The sequence below is a fragment of the Heloderma suspectum genome, chromosome 4, assembly GCF_057233095.1.
Source record: "Heloderma suspectum isolate Gila_16-S chromosome 4, 16-S_ref, whole genome shotgun sequence".
NCBI lineage: Eukaryota > Metazoa > Chordata > Lepidosauria > Squamata > Helodermatidae > Heloderma > Heloderma suspectum.
Genome location: NC_139461.1, coordinates 204171398 through 204192623, shown reverse-complemented (window position 1 = coordinate 204192623; position 21226 = coordinate 204171398). Strand labels below are relative to the sequence as shown.

The 21226-nt window shown below is 43.4% G+C and overlaps 2 protein-coding genes across 2 annotated transcripts in view; both read right to left on the bottom strand.

Annotated features, from left to right (window-relative positions):
- DDAH1 (dimethylarginine dimethylaminohydrolase 1) overlaps positions 1-21226 on the bottom strand; it is a 110893-nt gene that overhangs the window by 79125 nt on the left and 10542 nt on the right. The gene's annotated exons all lie outside the window — the stretch shown is intronic.
- Positions 1799-21226, bottom strand: part of ZNHIT6 (zinc finger HIT-type containing 6) — a 211618-nt gene continuing 192190 nt past the window's right edge. Inside the window, exon 11 of the mRNA XM_084852040.1 lies at positions 1799-1836. Coding sequence (XP_084708166.1) covers positions 1834-1836 — 3 coding nt within the window. The 3' untranslated portion in view covers positions 1799-1833. The remainder of the gene's footprint in view (positions 1837-21226) is intronic.

Genomic DNA, 21226 nt, shown 5'->3' with positions numbered 1-21226 from the left:
GGATGGGCAAGGACACTGAAGGAGAATTTATTTTCTGCATATTTAGTTCTACCTCATTGATTTCTTCAGCCAGTCCTTCCGCTCTGTTTCCCACCTTTCACATTAACCTGTCTTCTGTGTTCTTTTCCTTGAGTCCCTTTCTCCTTCACTTCCCTCTTCCTCAATCTGCTGCCTACTCTGAACCTTTCTTTCAGCTTCCTTGCCTTCCTGGGCATCCTGCCCCTTAGCTTCCCTACTTCCCAGGATCTTTTTCAAGTCCTCAGTCTGCCCAACAAAACTACTGCTGTCCCTAAGGCCTATGTGAGGTTTTTTTTTTACAACTAAACTGACAACTTTCCCTTCCCTCACAGATACATGACTGAGGACACTGTTAGCTTTGTTCCCTAAGCACTTTAGAATGTTAATGAACATTCTGTGCCACCACACCAGCTCAGACAATCAGTGTCAACGGCTTCATTGCTGTAAGCACAACACAATATAAATATTTCCCTGTTGATCTGTACTTAATTCTGCAATATTTTTGTTACAGCTTAGTACACGCTGGTCCAAAATGCAAATAGCATTTACATCCTGTTGAAATCACTTCATTGAACAAATTAGTCACAACAAATTAAGTCTAACTTTTCCTGGGTTGGGGGGACCACTGTATCTTACACCTTGGCCACTTAGGAACATAAGAAGCTGCCTTACACTGACTCAGACCATTGGTCCATGTAGCCCAGTACTGTTGACACTGACTGGCAGCAGCTCTCTGGGGTTTCAGGCAGGAGTTTGTCCTGCACTACCTGGAGATGCCAGGGATTGAACCTGGGACCTTCTGCATGCAAAGCATGTGCTCTGCAATTGAGCTATGGCCCCAACTGGTATAGTGGTTAGAGTGCTGGACTGGGATTGGGGAGACCTGGCTTCAAGTTGCCACTTGGCCATGTAGCTCACTGAGTAACCCAGAGCCAGTAACTGACTCTCGGCGTAATCTACCTCACAAGGTTATTGTGAGGATAAAATGGAGAGGGGGAGGATCATGTAAGCTACTTTGGGCTCCTTGGCGGAAAAGGTGGGATATAAATGTAACAAACAAACAAACAAACAAACAAATAAATAAATGGGGACATGTGGCATCAATCCTAGAATAAATACTACCACCCCCCCCCATATTTATTATTCCTCTATATTTTTCTATTACATTTTATTAGAGCAGAGCTCTAAAACCAATATTAAACTAATGGATTTCCACTTGTGCAGTGGGAGTTTCCCTCCTCTTCCTCCCCCCTCTCCCCATCCTCATTCTGCTCTTTAGGATCCCCCAATCCTCTGCAACAGATTTGGAGAGTATGCGGGACACTGCATGGGGGAGGGGAGATTCGATCCACTAGCAGTGTCCATTCCACTTGCAGAAGAACATTATTGTTGTTGTTGTTCAGTCGTTCAGTCGTGTCCAACTCTTCGTGACCCCATGGACAATAGCACGCCAGGCCTTCCTGTCCTCCGCTCTTTCCCGGAGTGTGCTCAAATTCATATTCATTGCATTGGTGATGCTATCTAGCCATCTCATCCTCTGCCGTCCCCTTCTCCTTTTGCCTTCAATCTTTCCCAGCATCAGGGTCTTTTCCAGGGAGTTTTCTCTTCGCATTAGGTGGCCAAAATATTTGAGCTTCAGCTTCAGTATCTGTCCTTCCAATGAGCACTCAGGGTTGGTTTCCTTTAGGATTGACTGATTGGACCTCCTTGCAGTCCAGGGGACTCATAAGAGTCTTCTTCAGCATCACAGTTCGAAAGCATCAATTCTTCGGCGCTCAGCCTTCCTTATGGTCCAGCTCTCACAGCCATACGTTGCTACTGGGAAAACCATAGCTTTGATTAGACGAACCTTTGTCGGCAAGGTGATGTCTCTGCTTCTTACTATGCTGTCTAGGTTTGCCATAGCTTTCCTCCCAAGGAGCAAGCGTCTTTTAATTTCATCTTTTTTTTAAAAAATTCAAGATAAAGAGAGATGATTGTATTATTGTCGAGGTAATATTTGTACAGTAAGTTATCCTGTCCAGTCTTAATACTTAGAGTGGATAAAGTAACCAATTGTTGCATCAATCTGTAAAGCATCACAAAATAATGTTATACCAGTGTTTTAGGGAAATTGCAACAGCACTGCAGACAGATACATTAAATACAAATGTTAAGCACCAGAGAATGCCAGTCCCTTGCAGTGGGGATCTCTCAAAGCTGTATATACTCCTGATGACCATACAGATTATTAAGACTATGCTGGAAAACCATGACAACTGTCAAGGACTAGGTGTCAAATCAAGGGTTTCTGAAGTTAGCAAGCAAAGTGAACCAACACAGAAAAACACAGGGCAAGATGGAAAACCTGAAAAGATTTTTAGGTATGCAGAAATCCCAGAGCATTTTCTTGTTTTACACAGCTATCCATCTGACTACTTTAGACAGTGGGTGCAAATACATTACTTTAGGACAGGGGTGGGCAACACATAGCTCGCGGGCTGCATACATTCCCCTCAATGTATTTATGCAAAGGGGTCCAATGAAATAACATTTTGTTGGGTTGTGTAAGAATATTCAACATGTTGAGGACTCTGGAACTCCCTGCCATAGGAGGCAAGAATGACTCATTCTTTGTTATCTTTCTGCTGGCAGGCAAATACATTGTTATTCAGACAGGCATTGACATTTAGGCTGGTCTGCTGCTGAAGGAGTTTTTAACTGCTTGGGTGCTGTTTATTCCTTTTATTGTTGTATTTTTAATTGATTTGTTTTGATGTTATGTTTTGGTTAAGATGTTGCTTGTAATCTGTATTATTGTTAGCTGCCTTGAGCACCATTTTTAGTGGAAAGGCAGGATAGAAATGTAATAAAGAAAGAAAGATGCACTGTGCACTGCTACTCTCCTAAACTACCATAGAGACTAGTGCACAGTCTCACTCTCTCACTGCAGCTGCAAGGCACTATGGATCATTACCCTTTGATGCTAAATGAATTGGTGATTAAATGGAGGATTCTGATCAATATTCCTTTGATGGAGGCACCTGAGAAATAGCAAAAAATAGATTGTCATAGTTTTCTGAAGAACTGCATATCATCATACCACCAGGGGAAAGAAGGTGTCCCAAGCCTCAGTTATCACTTCACATACATCACTGATGAGGGTGTGTGGCATTCATGAGCATAAGTATGCTTGCCCAGTGCCCATTTCCCAAATGGTAAAGCCTATTAAGTCTCCCCGGGGCCATTCCTTTTCCTCGTTTCTGTTTCTTCTATCCATCAAATGCAATTTTGTTCTCCCGGTCTGGTGACTACTGTGAAAATGCTCAAAAAAGGAGAGAGAGAGAGAGAGAGAGAGAGAGAGATATTTCTCGATTCTGTCACTGTTGCACATTTCTGGTATAAATTTAAAATTCCTGTACTAATCTAATGCGTCTCAAACCAGAAGTACGACTTTAGCCACCACAGTTGTCCAACAGTGCTTATTGTACATCACATCCAGATTAGAGACTGCTACAAAAAGAAGCAAGCAGAAAAGATCAAGGCACACTGGGGCTGCCTGTAGGATGAGCGGCAGCAGCAAGCTTAGTAAACAAAGCCAGATGGCTCAGCACAAGCAAGCTGTGAGACATGCTATAGGGAAAAGCAAAAATCCAAGGGCCATTTCCTTAAAAATGCAAAAAGAAAAAGAAAGAAACCTAACTACCCACTGCTTTTTACATTTTCAGAGATGCTGCATTCAGCTACATTCCTCACTCTCTAATAACTAGCAACAGGCAAGCCTCAGAGCTGGCTGACAATCTCAGGAGACAGGATCTCACAAGAATTTCCTGCTTCTAGTTGGGCCAGACAACAGCAGACACTCTTGTGGTATTTTGGCAATTTCATTCTGCTCCTTATTTGTTCAGGCCAAAACTCAGTTTCAGTGGAAAATTAAATAACTTAATTTTAGGATATTAGAATTTGCTTTCTTCTGTTCTCTGTGTCTTACTGGTTTACAAAGTTATGAAGGGCTACTGTGTTATTAAATTTATGGTTTCTGTTTATTATTAAAGACCAAGGGGTGTGTCACCCAGAGTGCAGTGCAATAAACAGTTTAAATGTTACATAACCGTTATCCAGAATGAAGCCATACCAACACCATGAACTCTCAAAGCAAGTTTTCTTAGAACCCAGCTAAAGTTAGTTGTGACTGTATCCCACTGAAACAAGTCAGTCATGACTAATTTTAAGTCCCATTGTTTTCAATAGGGCTTAGCCATAACTAACTTTAGCTGAATACTTCTATGATACGGTAGAATCAAGATACTGATAGGAAGCATATCACAAATAGCTGAAATGTACTCTTCAACAAGCAAGAAACGAGACTTTGTGCATATATGCATTTTTGTGAGGAAAGCAAAACATTAAATATAACATGGTTCCTAACATATTTGTTTACAGTGCTAACAAAACTTGGACCAAGGCCAGCACACATTTCAGCACTTTTTCTATTGCAATGAGTACATGAAGGGAATGCAGATAACTTCCCTCCCATCTTCTACTGTGGATATGTGGCGGCACATTATATTCTGGGGCTTTTTAGTTCATCCTCGCATGTCTTCTTTGGCTAGCTGATGGGAGCCAGATTCTGCTCTTTGGTGGGTTTTTGGTAGGCTGTCAGGAGCCCACGTCTGCTGGGAAACGGGGTGTGTCGGAATAACTCGCTTTGTGTGCTCTATGACAGGGGTGGGTAGAAGCTAGATTTCCAGATGTTCTGGACTTCAGCTCCCAGAAACCCCTGCCAGCATGGCCAATGGTCAGGAATGCTGGGAGTTGGATTCTAAAACATCTGGAGATCTAATTTCTGACCACCCCAGCTCTATGGGGTGCCAGCAACAGTGGCACAGAGGGGGATTTGGGGAGCGAGAGCACCCATGGTGGCCTCTGAGGGCCACATACAGCCAGCCATTTTAGACCTGGATGGTTTGAGGGCATATGTGTCCATGAAAGTTTGTGAAAGAACATTTTGTTGTATGTATGGGGGGTGGGGGAAAGGGTGTGTTTTCTACATTCTGATTTCTTGACTATATAGTGCATATTGTGACTTGACCTGTAATCTGTGGAGTTGGAGTTATCCTGTAGTTGGAGTTATCCATTTTTAAAATGGGTAAATACATTTTAGAATGTCTAAATGGTTTATTCCTTTATATAGTGCGTAAATTTTGCTAGACATATGATTTGACATGTATTGTGTGGTTGGGCTTGCTTGTTTAAATTGTCTGCTCTGCATGAACCTTTAGTTCTTGGTTTGCACATTTGTCACAGTTGTAGTCTGGAGTGTGCTTGGTTAATTTGTGATGGCTGCTATCATGTGTGACTATTACTGCTTAGTGGCAGAGGACTAATAAGAATATACAATAGCTGTACACGGCATATAGATGGCCAGGTCCTTGCACTGAGGGGCTTAAAATATGGAAACAGAGAGCAGAGGAAGGGGATAGAGATGGAGTAAGGGGTAAACATTCGAACTGTGATGCTGGAGAAGACTCTTACGAGTCCCCTGGACTGCAAGGAGGTCAAATCAGTCAATCCTAAAGGAAATCAACCCTGACTGCTCATTGGAAGGACAGATACTGAAGCTGAAGCTCAAATATTTTGGCCACCTAATGCGAAGAGAAAACTCTCTGGAAAAGACCCTGATGCTGGGAAAGACTGAAGGCAAAAGGAGAAGGGGACGGCAGAGGATGACATGGCTAGATAGCATCACCGATGCAATGAATATGAACTTGAGCACACTCCGGGAGAGAGCGCAGGACAGGAAGGCCTGGCGTGCTATGGTCCAGGGGGTCACGAAGAGTCGGACATGACTGAACAACAATACAAAGGGTAAACAAGAAAAGAGAGCTTCAGCTATGGGGTGGGATAGAAATGTAATAAATAAAGTCAATATTATAGATTAATAGAGCATTTTCTAGAGGCCCCACTATTTAATTGTGCTCCACTGTTTAATCTGGCCTTTGCTGCTGGGGTCTGCTCCTGTCATTTCGCCTCCCCCTGCCCAGGTAGGGCAAGACTGTTCTGACAGGGGAGGGGGGTTCTTCAGAGTGGGGGCAGGTTGTAACTACTGCTAAAGATTATTCAGGAGAGTGCTCAGAGGAAAACTGCATAATCTAGAAACGCAGAGAAGGGAGCTCAGGGAAGCAATAACACAAGATTAGTCTCAGCCACATTTGCAGTTAATAGAACACAAGAAAGCCAGGCCCTTTGAACACTAACAACAATTTCCAGATGCCTTTCTTTCAGACATCAAAGTAGTGTGTAATCACTGCCACTGGGTAAAATCTAACTGGTATGATCGTCAAGATTATTCATTGCCACTTTACATTTGTTTAGTTTTAAATCCTGCTATATTTCTACAGCTCTGGTGAAAATATTTCTCCAGAAATCCTATGCATGTTTACTCAGAAGTAAATTCTACTGTGTTCAGTGGGGTAGTCCCACATAAGTGTGCATAAAAGTGCAGCCTAACAGGTAGTTCACTATTATTCCTATTTTATAAAGGAGAAAGTAAGAATAAGGGTAACTTGCTTAATGATCTGCCAGTTGCTTTAGCTTTATTCGGTGGCAAATAACTACTGCTCTTCTGCTAGATTCGTAAGAACATTGAAAGTTGTGTGAGTGGTGGATTTTGACCAGAGATAGCAGAGTTTGAATGCCCATTCAACCATGAAAGACTGCTGCCTTCTCCCATATGAGCCTAGGCTTTAAGAACTTTGGGGGACACCCTTCTCTCGGTACCACTCCCATCAGAGGCACGTTTGGTGGAAACGTGACAGAAGGTCCTCTTGGTGGCCACTCCCAGGGTCTGGAATTCCCTGCCCAGGGAGGCTAGGTTGGCCCCTTTATATTGTCCTTCTGCTGGCAGGCAAAGATGCTTTTATTTAGGCAGGCTATTGGCATATAATCTACTCTGTTGCTGACTGGGGAGGTGGGTAATTGATTAGTGCTGTTTATTATTTTTATTGTTGTCCTTTTCATTGTGTTTTATTTGTTTGTATATTATGTTTTAATTAAGATTTTGTTTTTTAATCTGGATTTTATTATTGGCCACCTTGTATGCTATTTTTTGGCAGAAACTTGGGAAATAACACAAGTGAACAAACCTGTGTCAGATCTGGACTCTAAAGCTAGCGCCACTCACCACCTAAGAAGCAGCTTGAACTCCCAATGAATCAGTATGCCCAAGGTCCTTCACTGTGGATCCCTCACTGGAGATGCTAGGAGACTGAGGGCATCTCTACAGCAGCCTAAAATCCTGCATTTAAAACGGGGCTTTCTGCTTCAGTTTTAAATGCAGGATCACAACTGATGCCCTTTACATGTGCTTCCTTCCCCACTCCTTCTCCCCATATCTGAGTCTTCCATTAACTTTCACTGATCTCGCTCCTCTTCTTGCCACTTTAACTCTTTTCATGGAGGAAACTGAAGCGGAACACAATGGGGTAATTTGATAGTTCATTATCTGCGATCTATTTAAAAATGGAACAAAGGGCATTTAATTCAGGAAACACCCTGGAGGGTCACGGCAGGGTCACAGGTCATGTAAAGAGCCCACAAACTTCCATGAAGGAGCAATCTCAATTGCAGGATAAAAGCTCTGTGTGAAGGAGCCCTGAGTGTCAGCACCAGTTGGATTGTGTAAAGCTGACCCGTGTGGTGAGCCACTGAACTGCAACTGGCTATACCACTCATTGACTGGGCTCACACAACACAAGCCAAACTCAAGGTTGAGTGTGGGTTATCATTGAACCGTGGGTTGTTGTGCTGTGTGAACCCAGCTGCACTAACCAATCATGGTTTGTTAACCACGAACAACCCATAGTTCACAACCCAACAACAAAACATGGGTTGCCTTCATGGGTTGTTTGTGGTTAACAAACCATGGTTTCTTAGAATGGCTGGGTTCACACAACACAACAACCCATGTTCAATAACAACCCACACTAAACTTTAAATGTAGCTTGTTGTGTTGTGTGAACCCAGCCATTAAGTTGAAGGAGTTCATCATTAATTTTCTGTTACACTTTCTTGACATATAGCCTGCATAAACTCATTGGTAAATCTGTCCTTATATCAAGAAAAATAAATAAGTTAAGTATTTAAGGCAGGGGTTACCAGTGCAGCATCTGCAGGCATCACCAATGGTGCCCATGAAGGCACCCAAGAAAATTTCTATTTTAATTTTTCTCTCATTCTTTTAATATATATACATGGATTTGTATATATCCATAGCAATGAATGCATAAGAAATGCCTTCAACCTTCTCACAATTATACATAGGCTTCAACAAAAGCCTATGTATAAATATGTATCCATTCAAAAGTAGTGTCTATATGCCATCTACTCAAATATTGAAAGTGTTGTAAGGTCCTCAGTCCATTGCATTATAGGAGGTAAGTGTTTATCCTTCCAGTGTTGTAATATCAGTCTTTTAGCTATCAAAAGGGCATGGAAAATTCATTTACACTGACCATTTGTTAATTTCCATGAAAAATGTACATAATTTAAAAGTGCATGTACATCAGTGAATATTAAAGACTTTTCCAGTAAAAAATCTGTGTAATAACCTCCTTCCAAACAGAAGCAACTACTAGACCTATGTTTAAAAGAAGCATTAACTGTATTGCACCACCAGCAATTAGCCAAATTAGACAATCCCTTATTAAAGAGATATTGCAGTGTCCAACAGATGCAAAACAAAAGTTTTTGCTGAATAAGGCACAGCCTAAGATCCATAGACGCAACAGGTAGACACCAAAGCAGCAATCCACTGATTAGGCATTTTGTGGTGGTGCCCACAGCAGTTTCTCAAATTCCCAAATTTGCCCACAGGTCCAACAAGTTTGGGGACCCCGATTTAAGGTATAATAAGGATTGTATCTTAAATTTTAGCTCTACTTAGAGTAGACCCGCTGAATGGGACTTAAGTTAGTCATGATTAACTTAAGAGCCATTCATTTCAGATGGTCTACTCTAAGTAGGACTAAAATTGGATGTAACCCTAAATTATTTTATTAATTTCAGATAATTTCTATACCATCTTTCTTTTCTTTTTAAAACCAAATTTATTTAATGAAGATACTCATTTTAAGCAGTAAAAGCTTCTGAACATGTATGTTTCAGATGCTAACCATCTATGGACATTGTAATACAAATAAATGTTTGGGAACTTGGCAACAGGATTATAGAGGTTTCTGTTTGTGTGCCTTTTGAGGAAATAACTGATTCTCCATTCATTTCTTTGAAGCCGCACCTGGAAACATGGCAGCCCTCTTTAGCAAGCAAAGTCAGCTGTGGCCCTGAGTGAGGTTTCAAGAAGGGAAAATGTTGCAGCAGAAGTCTGGTATGAGGAGAAGGATGTTTACCCTCCCATGAAAACAAGGATGTATCCCACAATATATGTAGTTTGGACTATATCTTATTTAACTGAGTTAAACTGTTTAAAGGTATTGGATTATTACCTGAAGACCATAAAACAATCCTTAAGTGACTAGTTATGGAATAGATTTGGAACAGGTTATGAACCTGCTGTGGTAAAGTTATGTATAGCCGGTAATAAGGGAAAAAAAGTTCAAGGCAGCTAAATACCATATATAGATACATAAAATATAAAAAAACTAATACAATAAATACAACAAAAGCAGAGGAATATTTAACCCTTTGCACCACTGACTGCTCCTGAAAGTAACCCATGGCTGTTTCTCCAGCCCTGCCCCCAGCGCCCACTCACCCACCCATTCAGCTTACTTCCAGTTTACAGCCCAGTATTGGAAAGAAATATTTAAAGATGCTGGGAGGAATATTTGAAAAGGCTGGTAAAGAAAGGGTGGAATACACCCTTCTGCACATATGTTCTCTTCTGCAACTGCCCCTCCTGTCTCCAATTTGCCTTATGAGGAAATAATGGGGGTTATCATAATGTCTCCCCTTCATGGATCACTGCCTTGTTGTGGCGAAGGGGCTTGCATAACTCAGTGAAGCTATAAGCTATGCCATGCAGGGCCACCCAAGACGGACAGGTCATGGCAGACAGTTCTGACAAAATGTGGTCCACTGGAGAAGGAAATGGCAACCACTCCAGTATCCTTGCCAAGAAAACCCCATGGAACGTATCACAAGGCTAAAAGATATGACACCGGAAGATGAGCCCATCAGGTCGGAAGGTGTCCAATATACTACTGGGGAAGAGCAGAGGGTATTTCCAAGTAGCGCCAGAAAGAGTGAAGCGGCTGGGCAAAAGCCGAAAGGACACTCAGCTGTGGATGTGTCTAGTGGTGAAAAGAAAATCCGATGCTGTAAAGAACAATATTGTTTAGGAACCTGGAATGTCAGATCAATGAATCAAGGTAAGCTGGAGGTGGTCAAACATGAGATGGCAAGATTGAACATTGACATCTTGGGAATCAACGAACTAAAATGGACAGGCATGGGCGAATTTAATTCAGGTGACCATCATATCTACTATTGTGGGCAAGAATCCTTTAGAAGAAATGGAGTAGCACTCATAGTCAACAAAAGGGTGGGAAAAGCAGTACTGGGGTACAATCTTAAAAATGATAGAATGATCTCAGTACGAATCCAAGGCAAACCATTCAACATCACAGTAATTCAAGTCTATGCCCCAACCACTGATGCCAAAGAAGCTGAGGTTGATCGGTTCTATGAAGACCTACAACACCTTCGAGAACTAACACCAAAAAAAGATGTCCTCTTCATCATAGGGGATTGGAATGCTAAAGTAGGAAGTCAAGAAATCACCGGGATAACAGGCAAGCATGGCCTTGGTGTACAAAATGAAGCAGGACAAAAGCTAGTAGAGTTTTGCCAAGAGAACACGCTGATCATAGCAAACACTCTTTTCCAACAGCACAAGAAACGACTCTACACATGGACATCACCAGATGGTCAATATCGAAATCAGATTGATTATGTCCTTTGCAGCCAAAGATGGAGAAGCTCTATACAGTCAGTCAAAACAAGACCTGGAGCTGACTGTGGCTCAGATCATGAGCTTCTTGTTGCAAAATTTCGGCTTAAATTGAAGAACGTAGGGAAAACCACTAAACCATTCAGGTATGACCTAAATCATATCCCTTATGAATATACAGTGGAGGTGAGGAATAGATTTCAGGGATTAGACCTGATAGACAGAGTGCCTGAGGAACTATGGACGGAGGTCCATAACATTGTTCAGGAGGCAGCAACGAAATCCATCCCAAAGAAAAAGAAATGCAAGAAAGCAAAGTGGCTGTCTGATGAGGCTTTACAAGTCGCTGAGGAAAGAAGGGAAGAGAAAAGCAAGGGAGAAAGGGGAAGATATATCTAACTGAATGCAGAGTTCCAGAGAATAGCAAGGAGAGACAAGAAGGCCTTCTTAAATGAACAACGCAAAGAAATTGAGGAAAACAACAGAATGGGAAAGACTAGAGATCTCCTCAAGAAAATCGAAGCTCTCAAGGGAACGTTTTGTGCAAAGACGGGCATGATAAAGGACAAAGAAGGCAGGGACCTAACAGAAGCAGATGAGATTACGAAGAGGTGGAAAGAATACACAGAAGAACTATACAGGAAAGATCTGAATGTCCCTGATAGCCATGATAGTGTGGTCACTGAACTTGAGCCGGACATCCTAGACAGTGAATTCAAGTGGGCCTTAGGAAGCATTACTAACAACAAAGCTAGCGGAGCTGACAGTATTCCAGCTGAGCTATTTAAAATCCTAAAAGATGATGCTGTTAAAGTGCTGCATTCAATATGCCAACAAATTTGGAACACTCAACAATGGCCGCAAGACTGGAAAAGGTCAGTTTACATTCCAATTCCAAAGAAGGGCCATGCCAAAGGGTGTTCAAACTACCGCACAATTGCGTTCATTTCACATGCCAGCAAGGTGATGCTCAAAATCCTACAAGCTAGGCTTCAGCAGTATGTGAACCAAGAACTACCGGAAGTACAAGCGGGGTTTCGAAGAGGCAGAAGAACTAGAGATGAAATCGCCAACATTCGCTGCATCATGGAGAAAGCAAGAGAATTCCAGAAAAACGTCTATTTCTGCTTCATTGACTACGCTAAAGCCTTTGATTGTGTGGATCACAACAAACTGTGGCAAATTCTTAAAGTGATGGGAGTACTTACCTGTCTCCTGAGAAACCTGTACGAGGGTCAAGAAGCAACAGTAAGAACCAGACATGGAACAACCGAGTGGTTCAAAATTGGGAAAGGAGTACAACAAGGCTGCATATTGTCACCCTGCTTATTTAACTTATATGCAGAGTACATCATGAGAAATGCCGGGTTGAATGAATCAGAGGTCGGAATTAAGACTGCTGGGAGAATTATCAACAACCTCCGATATGAAGACGATACCACCCTAATGGCAGAAAGCGAAGAGGATCTAAAGAGCCTCTTGTTGAGGGTGAAAGAGGAGAGTGCAAAAGCTGGTTTGAAACTCAACATTAAAAAAAACTAAGATCACAGCATCTGGCCCTGTCACTTCCGGCATATAGAAGGGGAAGAAATGGAAGCAGTGACAGATTTTACTTTCTTGGGCTCCAAGATCACCGCAGACAGTGACTGTAGCCATGAAATTAAAAGACGCTTGCTCCTTGGGAGGAAAGCTATGGCAAACCTAGACAGCATAGTCAGAAGCAGAGACATCACCTTGCCGACAAAGATTCGTATAATCAAAGCTATGGTTTTCCAAGTAGCAACGTATGGCTGTGAGAGCTGGACTATAAGGAAGGCTGAGCGCCGAAGAATTGATGCTTTCGAACTGTGGTGCTGGAGAAGACTCTTACGAGTCCCCTGGACTGCAAGGAGGTCCAATCAGTCCATCCTAAAGGAAATCAACCCTGAGTGCTCATTGGAAGGACAGATACTGAAGCTGAAGCTCAAATATTTTGGCCACCTAATGCGAAGAGAAAACTCTCTGGAAAAGACCCTGATGCTGGGAAAGACTGAAGGCAAAAGGAGAAGGGGACGGCAGAGGATGAGATGGCTAGATAGCATCACCGATGCAATGAATATGAACTTGAGCACACTCTGGGAGAGAGCGCAGGACAGGAAGGCCTAGCGTGCTATGGTCCATGGGGTCACGAAGAGTCAGACACGACTGAACGACTGAACAACAACAACAACAAAATCATAATGTCTAGTTCTGTCCACCTTGCTATGTCTTCTACCTAACTCAATTTTCTTTGCACTCTCATTCTCTCTGAACTAAATTTAACTGTAATCCTAATTACAACAGAGCCCAGCATGGTAATTCAGATTTTAAATGGCAATTAGGACTTTGATCAGCATACACAGTTCTAACATGGCAGATGTTCTGACATGCCACCTGATTTTGGGAGTATCCCGATCTTGTGGATCCCCTACACACGAGCAGCTGCTTGTGCATTGGGGCTCCTTTGCAAACAACTATGCTCAACAGGCAGATGGATGTGCAACATTGGGAGTGGGACTGATATGTGGCCCCACCCCTCCTTCAACATGGTAAGACCATTTGTGTGATGATGAATGAGTGAATATGGGCTGCAGTGACTATGATTCCAGCTCTACAGATATTCAGAATTGCAGCAGTCTGCCAAACATGAAAAGATGGGACTGAGCGATGGGGTGTTCTCTGAACCACAGAAGGTTTCAGTGGAGATGTAGTGTGAAGCTTGTGTGACTGTCTCTCTGTATTGAGTGACAGCAGAGAATGGTGGGCCTTATGAGTCTTGGCTGAATTGGGCCTTTAAGAAGGGCTCTTCAGAAAGCATTCATCCTGATACTTTTCAATGAGACTTTTGGATGTTCTCTTGACATACATTTTGGGGGCTGCAAAAGATTCAATGGACAGGTATTCAGTGTCATGTTTGCCTGATTTGCATCATATCTGTGTCACATTTGTCTGTGAAAGTCATCACAATCCAGCTGTTCTGCGCTGCATTTTTCAGCATCAAGGAATTTATGTGCACGATATCTCATGCTAGACCCAATTTACGAGGAGGCCCACTTCCAGATGTAGTCCACAGCCCAGCAGCAGAAGCATCCTTATGGCTGACCTATCCAGTAGGGATGTACGAAACTCCCCTTACCTGGCTCCACCGGGTTCCGCTGGGAGGGGGAGGCGCTCCGTCCCTCCCCCTGGAATCCTTGCTGGGGGGGAGCTGCTCTGCGGTGCCCCCAGAATCCTGGATTCCTGGAATTCCGGTGCCCCCGGAATCCCCAGTGCCCCCGGAATCCTGGCCGGCCAGCTCCGCTCCGCGGGGTTTCCACGGAGCCGCTGGCTGGCTCCGCCAGCAGCCGGACATTCGGCCGCTGGCTAGCAGGGATACAAATGGTGGCGGCCGTAGCCGCCGTTTGTGTCCCTGTAGTCAGCCGTGATAGGCTATGTAAAGACTTAAGTAGCCTATCACGTCTGGCTTTAAAAAAAACACGCGGGTATGGAAATGGCGGCGGCTACAGCCGCCATTTGCGTTCCTTATTTTTGGCCGTCTTAGGCCGTCTTTTTGCCATCTGCTACACTACGCCACGCCATTTGCGTTCCCCTTATTTTCGCGTCTTAGTCTACGTAAATATTTACATAGACTAAGACGGCCAAAAATAAGGAACGTAAATGGCGGCGGCCGTAGCTGCCACCATTTGCATACACTTTTTTTTTTTTTTAAGCCAGACATAATAGGCTACATAAGTCTTTACGTAGCCTATCATGTTTTGTAAAAAAAAAACCGACAAGACTGCAAATGGCGGCCGCGGCAGCCGGTCGGAAGACCAGCCGCCGGAGCCGCTGCTGCCCGGAAGATCCACCCCAGGTAAGTCTCGTCCCGGGGGGGAATACGTGGGGGGGCGGAGGGGCAGGCCGTTCCGCCACAGATTTCAGGGGGCCAAATGCACTGGCATTCGGCCTCACTGAGATCCGTGGCGGAATTCTCTGCCATCCCTACTATCCAGTACTTCGAATTTCAACCTGGAATGCTTGAAAAGAGGTACAGCTGTAGTGCACAACCAACGTAACGTTCCCTATACCCAGGGAAAATTCTGCATTGAAAAGTAGAAAGTCAACCTTGCGAATGTCACAGCCTTCCCTAATTCTGCAATGTTCCCTAATTCTGCAATGTTGAAATCTATTCCTCACCTCCACTGTATATTCATAAGGGATATGATTTACGTCATACCTGAATGGTTTAGTGGTTTTCCCTACGTTCTTCAATTTAAGCCGAAATTTCGCAACAAGAAGCTCATGATCTGAGCCACAGTCAGCTCCAGGTCTTGTTTTGACTGACTGTATAGAGCTTCTCCATCTTTGGCTGCAAAGGTCATAATCAATCTGATTTCGATATTGACCATCTGGTGATGTCCATGTGTAGAGTCGTTTCTTGTGCTGTTGAAAAAGAGTGTTTGCTATGATCAGCGTGTTCTCTTGGCAAAACTCTATTAGCCTTTGGCCTGCTTCATTTTGTACACCAAGGCCATGCTTGCCTGTTATCCCAGTTATTTCTTGACTTCCTACTTTGGCTCCCCTATGATGAAGAGGACATCTTTTTTTGGTGTTAGTTCTAGAAGGTGTTGTAGGTCTTCATAGAACCGATCAACCTCAGCTTCTTCGGCCTCAGTAGTTGGGGCATAGACTTGAATTACTGTGTTGTTGAATGGATTGCCTTGGATTCGTACTGAGATCATTCTATCGTTTCTGAGATTGTACCCCACTACTGCTTTCCCCACCCTTTTGTTGACTATGAGTGCTGCTCCATTTCTTCTAAGGGATTCTTGCCCACAATAGTAGATATGATGGTCACCTGAATTAAATTCACCCATGCCTGTCCATTTTAATTCGCTAATTCCCAAGATGTCGATGTTCAATCTTGCTATCTCATGTTTGACTACCTCCAGCTTACCTTGATTCATTGATCTGACATTCCAGGTTCCTAAACAATATTGTTCTTTACAGCATCGGATTTTCTTTTCACCACCAGACACATCCACAGCTGAGTGTCCTTTCGGCTTTGGCCCAGCCGCTTCACTCTTTCTGGCGCTACTTGGAAATACCCTCTGCTCTTCCCCAGTAGTATATTGGACACCTTCCGACCTGAGGGGCTCATCTTCTGGCATCATATCTTTTAGCCTTGTGATACGTTCCATGGGGTTTTCTTGGCAAGAATACTGGAGTGAGTTGCCATTTCCTTCTCCAGTGGACCACATTTTGTCAGAACTGTCTGCCATGACCTGTCCGTCTTGGGTGGCCCTGCATGGCATAGCTTATGGCTTCACTGAGTTACGCAAGCCCCTTCGCCACAACAAGGCAGTAATTGCTGGCAACTGTGTGGCTGGGTGGATCTTAGTTGCCCATGGCCAGCTTTGGGACTCTCTTGGACTGAATCTGAAACCAGCTGCATGAGAGAAAATGATGTATCCAGTCTCCTAAATAAAGCCATGGAAATGCTCTCAAAACTTGATCAAAATTGTATTAGGTAGCAAGCATCAAAATCCTTTCATGTTTTAAAGCAGCATCAGACTTAGGCAGCTATTCCTATATTCTTCAGTCTGAATACAGTTTAATTCAAAATAGATTTCACCATGTTTTCAATATTAATTTAGTGAACATGGATGATTTTTGTGGCAGGCTGCCCATTCAGAATACACTTCAAAAAGGAAATAATTGGGGGCCTAGAAGAGAAAATAACTGATTCATTCTACATGAATTAGCTACAACTGAAGTGGAGCATGCAGATCCATGTTTTCTGGAAAACTAACCGTTTCTTCCTAGTCTACTTTTATTTATTTAAAAAATGTATACCCACCTTTCGATACAATTCTCAGGATAGAGAACTAATGTGCAACTAAGTTACATTTTGAAAGCCCAAATAAAACCATCTGAAGAGGACAATTAGCACAAAACAAAAACAAATATAGCAACCAACAAAATCAAATAGACATATCAATAATATGAAGCTTGTCTAAACAAGCAGGTCTATAAAGCCTCCTTCAAAAGGCCAAGGTCTTGAATCTGGCAGATCTCAATAGGCAATTGGTTCTATAATTTGTGGGACAAACAAATTGGGGGGATTTGGATTGGGGAAATGGCATAGAGAGAAATGGTTAATGCCTTGCAACATATAATTGTCTTGGTTTTTATTAGCCTTTGAAGGTTCACTTACATGCACATGAAAATATAAGAAAAGCACAACAATTTATTTCCTTGCTATGAAACAGCTTTGAAAGGGGGTATCTGAACTGGAAAAGGTGTGTGTGTGTGTGTGTGCTATTTAACCCTTTCCCAACAGACCACATGATTTACATCATATGCAAACCAGGCTGTCCAGATTTGGAAAAATGACACCAAAAGCCCATCTTCAAACCCTTTCTCCCTCCTCAGCCCCACTTGCTTTGCTTGCTGCTTTAGTGGCAGTGGAATGGAGGAAGGGTGGAAAGTCTCTCTCCACTCTTTGATGTCTTGTATGCTTCTACATGAGAAGCATGCTGGGTGCAAAACATTCTGGGAAATGTAGTTTGTGTAAGTAGATGGGGTTGAAGGGTCATCAATATGGAGGGGTTGGGGAAGGATAAGCCCCTGTTATGATATTATCCGTGGTACAACAGGACCCAAATTGGTCCTGGACTGAACTGTTTGGAACATTTGCTTCCTAGCTAAGATGGGGAAAATCTGTGTGTACACACCAGTACACACAAACTTTCTCCAAGCAATTAAGTAGCTGTGTGCGCAGGAATTTAGCACTACAAACTAGTACTATTTAAATGCTATTAAATGCTCACTTGAGGGAATGATATTAAAGGCAAAACTAAAGTCCTTTGGCCACATAATGAGAAGACAGGACACCCTGGAGAAGATGCTGATGCTAGGGAAAGTGGAAGGCAAAAGGAAGAGGGGCCGACCAAGGGCAAGATGGATGGATGATATTCTGGAGGTGACAGACTCGACCTTGGGGGAGCTGGGGGTGGCGACAGCCGACAGGAAGCTCTGGCGTGGGCTGGTCCATGAAGTCACGAAGAGTCGGAAGCGACTGACCGAATAAACAACAACAAAATGGTGATCAGAAATTTCAGCCTCACTTTTGCATCTCTCCATTTTCCTACTACCAAGTGCTAATTCCCCATGGAAATGTAGATGGATCACAGCCAACTGTGCAGTCTACTTTAAATGATTTGGCAGTGACTGGAGATGTTACTAGTACTAATGTAATATAAAGAAGTTAATTATCCTAATTAATGATAGAGAAGTAGCATATAGCCAACACTTTCATTAGTTTTCCTTATTAACAACCTTATTGTTAATCATCTCTTGGTGCAGAGCTTTCAGGACATGTGATAAACTTCTACTTTTTAAAAACTGCATCCCAGATATCCCAGTACTGGTACTGCAACTATTCCTTTAAAGCTCCTAAGGAAGAGCAGCAGAGCCTGGCTATGGAACTCCTGCAGAGTAGGCATTTGTACCACCTCTTCTTCCCCTTTCCTGTTGGGTTCTAAGTAGCCTACTCGCACTCGGAAAAATAAATGGTGAAAGTGCAGCAAGCTGTCAGGTTTTTACAGGGAGGAAACACAAGGCTGCAATTTAAGTTTGCAGCTCACCCTACATCTCCATCCTACTACCCCTCCTCAGGTGAGGTCATATCTGGAAACAGAGATATGATCCGAGCCTCCTCGTTGTTAGAGCTACTTCCAGATATACTTGCAGTCCCAACAGGGGGTGGAGTCCAGTAACATCTGTCTTGCTGAATTGCATGATTATTTATACAGAGTTATAGCCCACCTCATATTCAAGGTGGGCAACAATTATTTTCTTTAGAAATATATTAAGGTACAAATTAGGTTACGCAATGGCTTAACACCAACCACTCAAAGTCATCACCATTGTTTTTGCTTTGCATTCCACAAAAATGGTCAAACTGGAGAATCTCCAGGAGAAGATATCCATACCTTTGGGGCAGCCACCATTTACATTCTAGGTAGTAGTCTCTATGCATCTTAAAGAGTTTATTGTTGTCATGGACAGCAATAATACTATGCCTGTAACATTTTACACAACACAGACATCTACAATAAAATGTGGCATTCCCATGGCATTCTACCCCCCTGCTCCAACGTGTAGAATTATTTTCCCCATCTTGTTACCTCATGTCGTTGCACATGTTGTGCCCTTTCCAGGCAATTATATGAAGAGGGGGCAGGAAAATATATTGTGACATCATAAAACAGGTTAAGCAATATGACATATTATTCAGGAAAAGGGAAGAATACAACACAGCAATGCTGTTTTCAGTAGCTTTCTCATGTCTGACCTGAGAGATCTACAATATACCTAATATGTGTAGGTTGTGGGATTCTCTACCAGCTCAACCCACTCCTTACTTAACACAGTGGGGGAAGGGGACTTATAGGCCAAAACATCTGGAAGGTCACAACTCCCATTATCCTAAAACACTGGCTATGCTGGCTAGGGCTGATGGAAATTGCAGCCCAAAACATCTGGAGGGCGACAAGTTGCCCACCCTTGGCTTAACAGGTCATTATACTTTACATAACCACTCTCATATTCACGGTTAAGCTGGATAAAGCACACTTATTTGGGAGTAAGCCCCATTGAATTCAATAGGCCTTATTTCAGAGTAAACATGTACTGCAGGATGAAAAATGCCAGCCCATGGGCCAAATCAGGCCCACCAGGTCACCCCACAGGCTCTCAGGTGAGGCTCCTCCCCTTCTCTAAAGCCCCTCCCACTCCAAGAAGGGGGAGGTGTGCTCCAGTCTCAAGGAGTATTCCTTGAGGCTGTGGCTCAGTCCACATCACTCATTGAGTGATGGCATTTGGGGTGGGTTAGGGTATTTTAGAAAATGTTTTTATTGTAGAATTTTATTGTTTTAAACTGTTTTATTGTATGTTGTACATCGCCCAGAGTGGCTGGGTGACCAGCCAGATGGGCGATTAATAATAATAATAATAATAATAATAATAATAATAATAATAAATAAAATTGCTTTCCTTCCCCAGTTGAGAGAAGCAAAGCTGGCTGAGCACTCAGCTAGCACTTCGAGAAGCTAGCTGAATCCCAAGCTGAATCCCGTCCTCTTCTCTGATTTGGGAAAGCAGGGATGAGTGAAGCCAGCTCAAGACTTGGCCAACTCCTTGAGGCCCTGGGTTAGTCTGCTTTGCTCCTTCCTTGCCTTCTCCAAATGGGGGAAAGAAAGGGAGGAGCAAAATTGGCTGAGTGAGCAGTGAGCCCACCTCTTGACTGTTGAGACCCTTGCTCCATGCACAGAGAAGCACGAAGCAGGAGCTTATGGGAGCTGAAATCCGAAACATCTGGAGATCTACCTTCTGCCCACCCCTGGTTTATAACAGATTAAAACAATACAAAAAACTACTGTGTAGCCAGTTTTTTCCTTTGGTTGGTGCAGAAGCCATAGTGACCCTTCCCTTACTTCTGTAGCTTCATTTCTTGCCATATATACATTTTGAGCTGAATCTTTGGGCTCCATCACACGGGTGGAGAATTCCACATCAATGCCGGTTCTTACCCCATCCAGTATCATTGCAGGACTGGGCCATTCTTTTTAGATAGCTGTCCCCGTTGCATTATTTTTCATTTCTTTCCTTCTCATGGGGTGGTGATGCCACTCAGAAGCATCGCCACCTTTCCATGAAGAAGCATTACACACGCTCGGGGTGTAGTGATAATTTCTCCCTGGTGCCTGCCCCTTTCCCTCTCCTTGCATGTTACTGGTGGATGGGGACTGACACAGACAGCCCCCCACCAATCTCCCCAGGGGCCCCGCCTCCCCATTCAGTGTTTTTGACAATCTCTGCCATTTACTCAGCTGTTTAGTTGCTGGGAATGCACAGCAGGGGGGTGTCCCAGCAGGTCGGAAGGCTGGCATGCCACTCTGCTGACCTGCCACTTTGTTCAGAACGCTGCGGGCCAAAAATGGCGAGGAACAAAAATGGCACAGGCAGGCGACACGCCCCACAGCCCATGGTCACCGCCTTCGCCATCATGACCACATCCCCAACAACCCAAAACAACCACCCACAGCAGCCAACACACAGCGGATTGTGTTAGGGGAGAAACACATGGGGAGGTCATGGTGCTCCATTTGCACGTATTTGGAAAAATACCACATTTTTTCCATTTGAGGAAAACATGGGATAGGTGGACAGAAATGGTGGGATAATGACTGGACGATG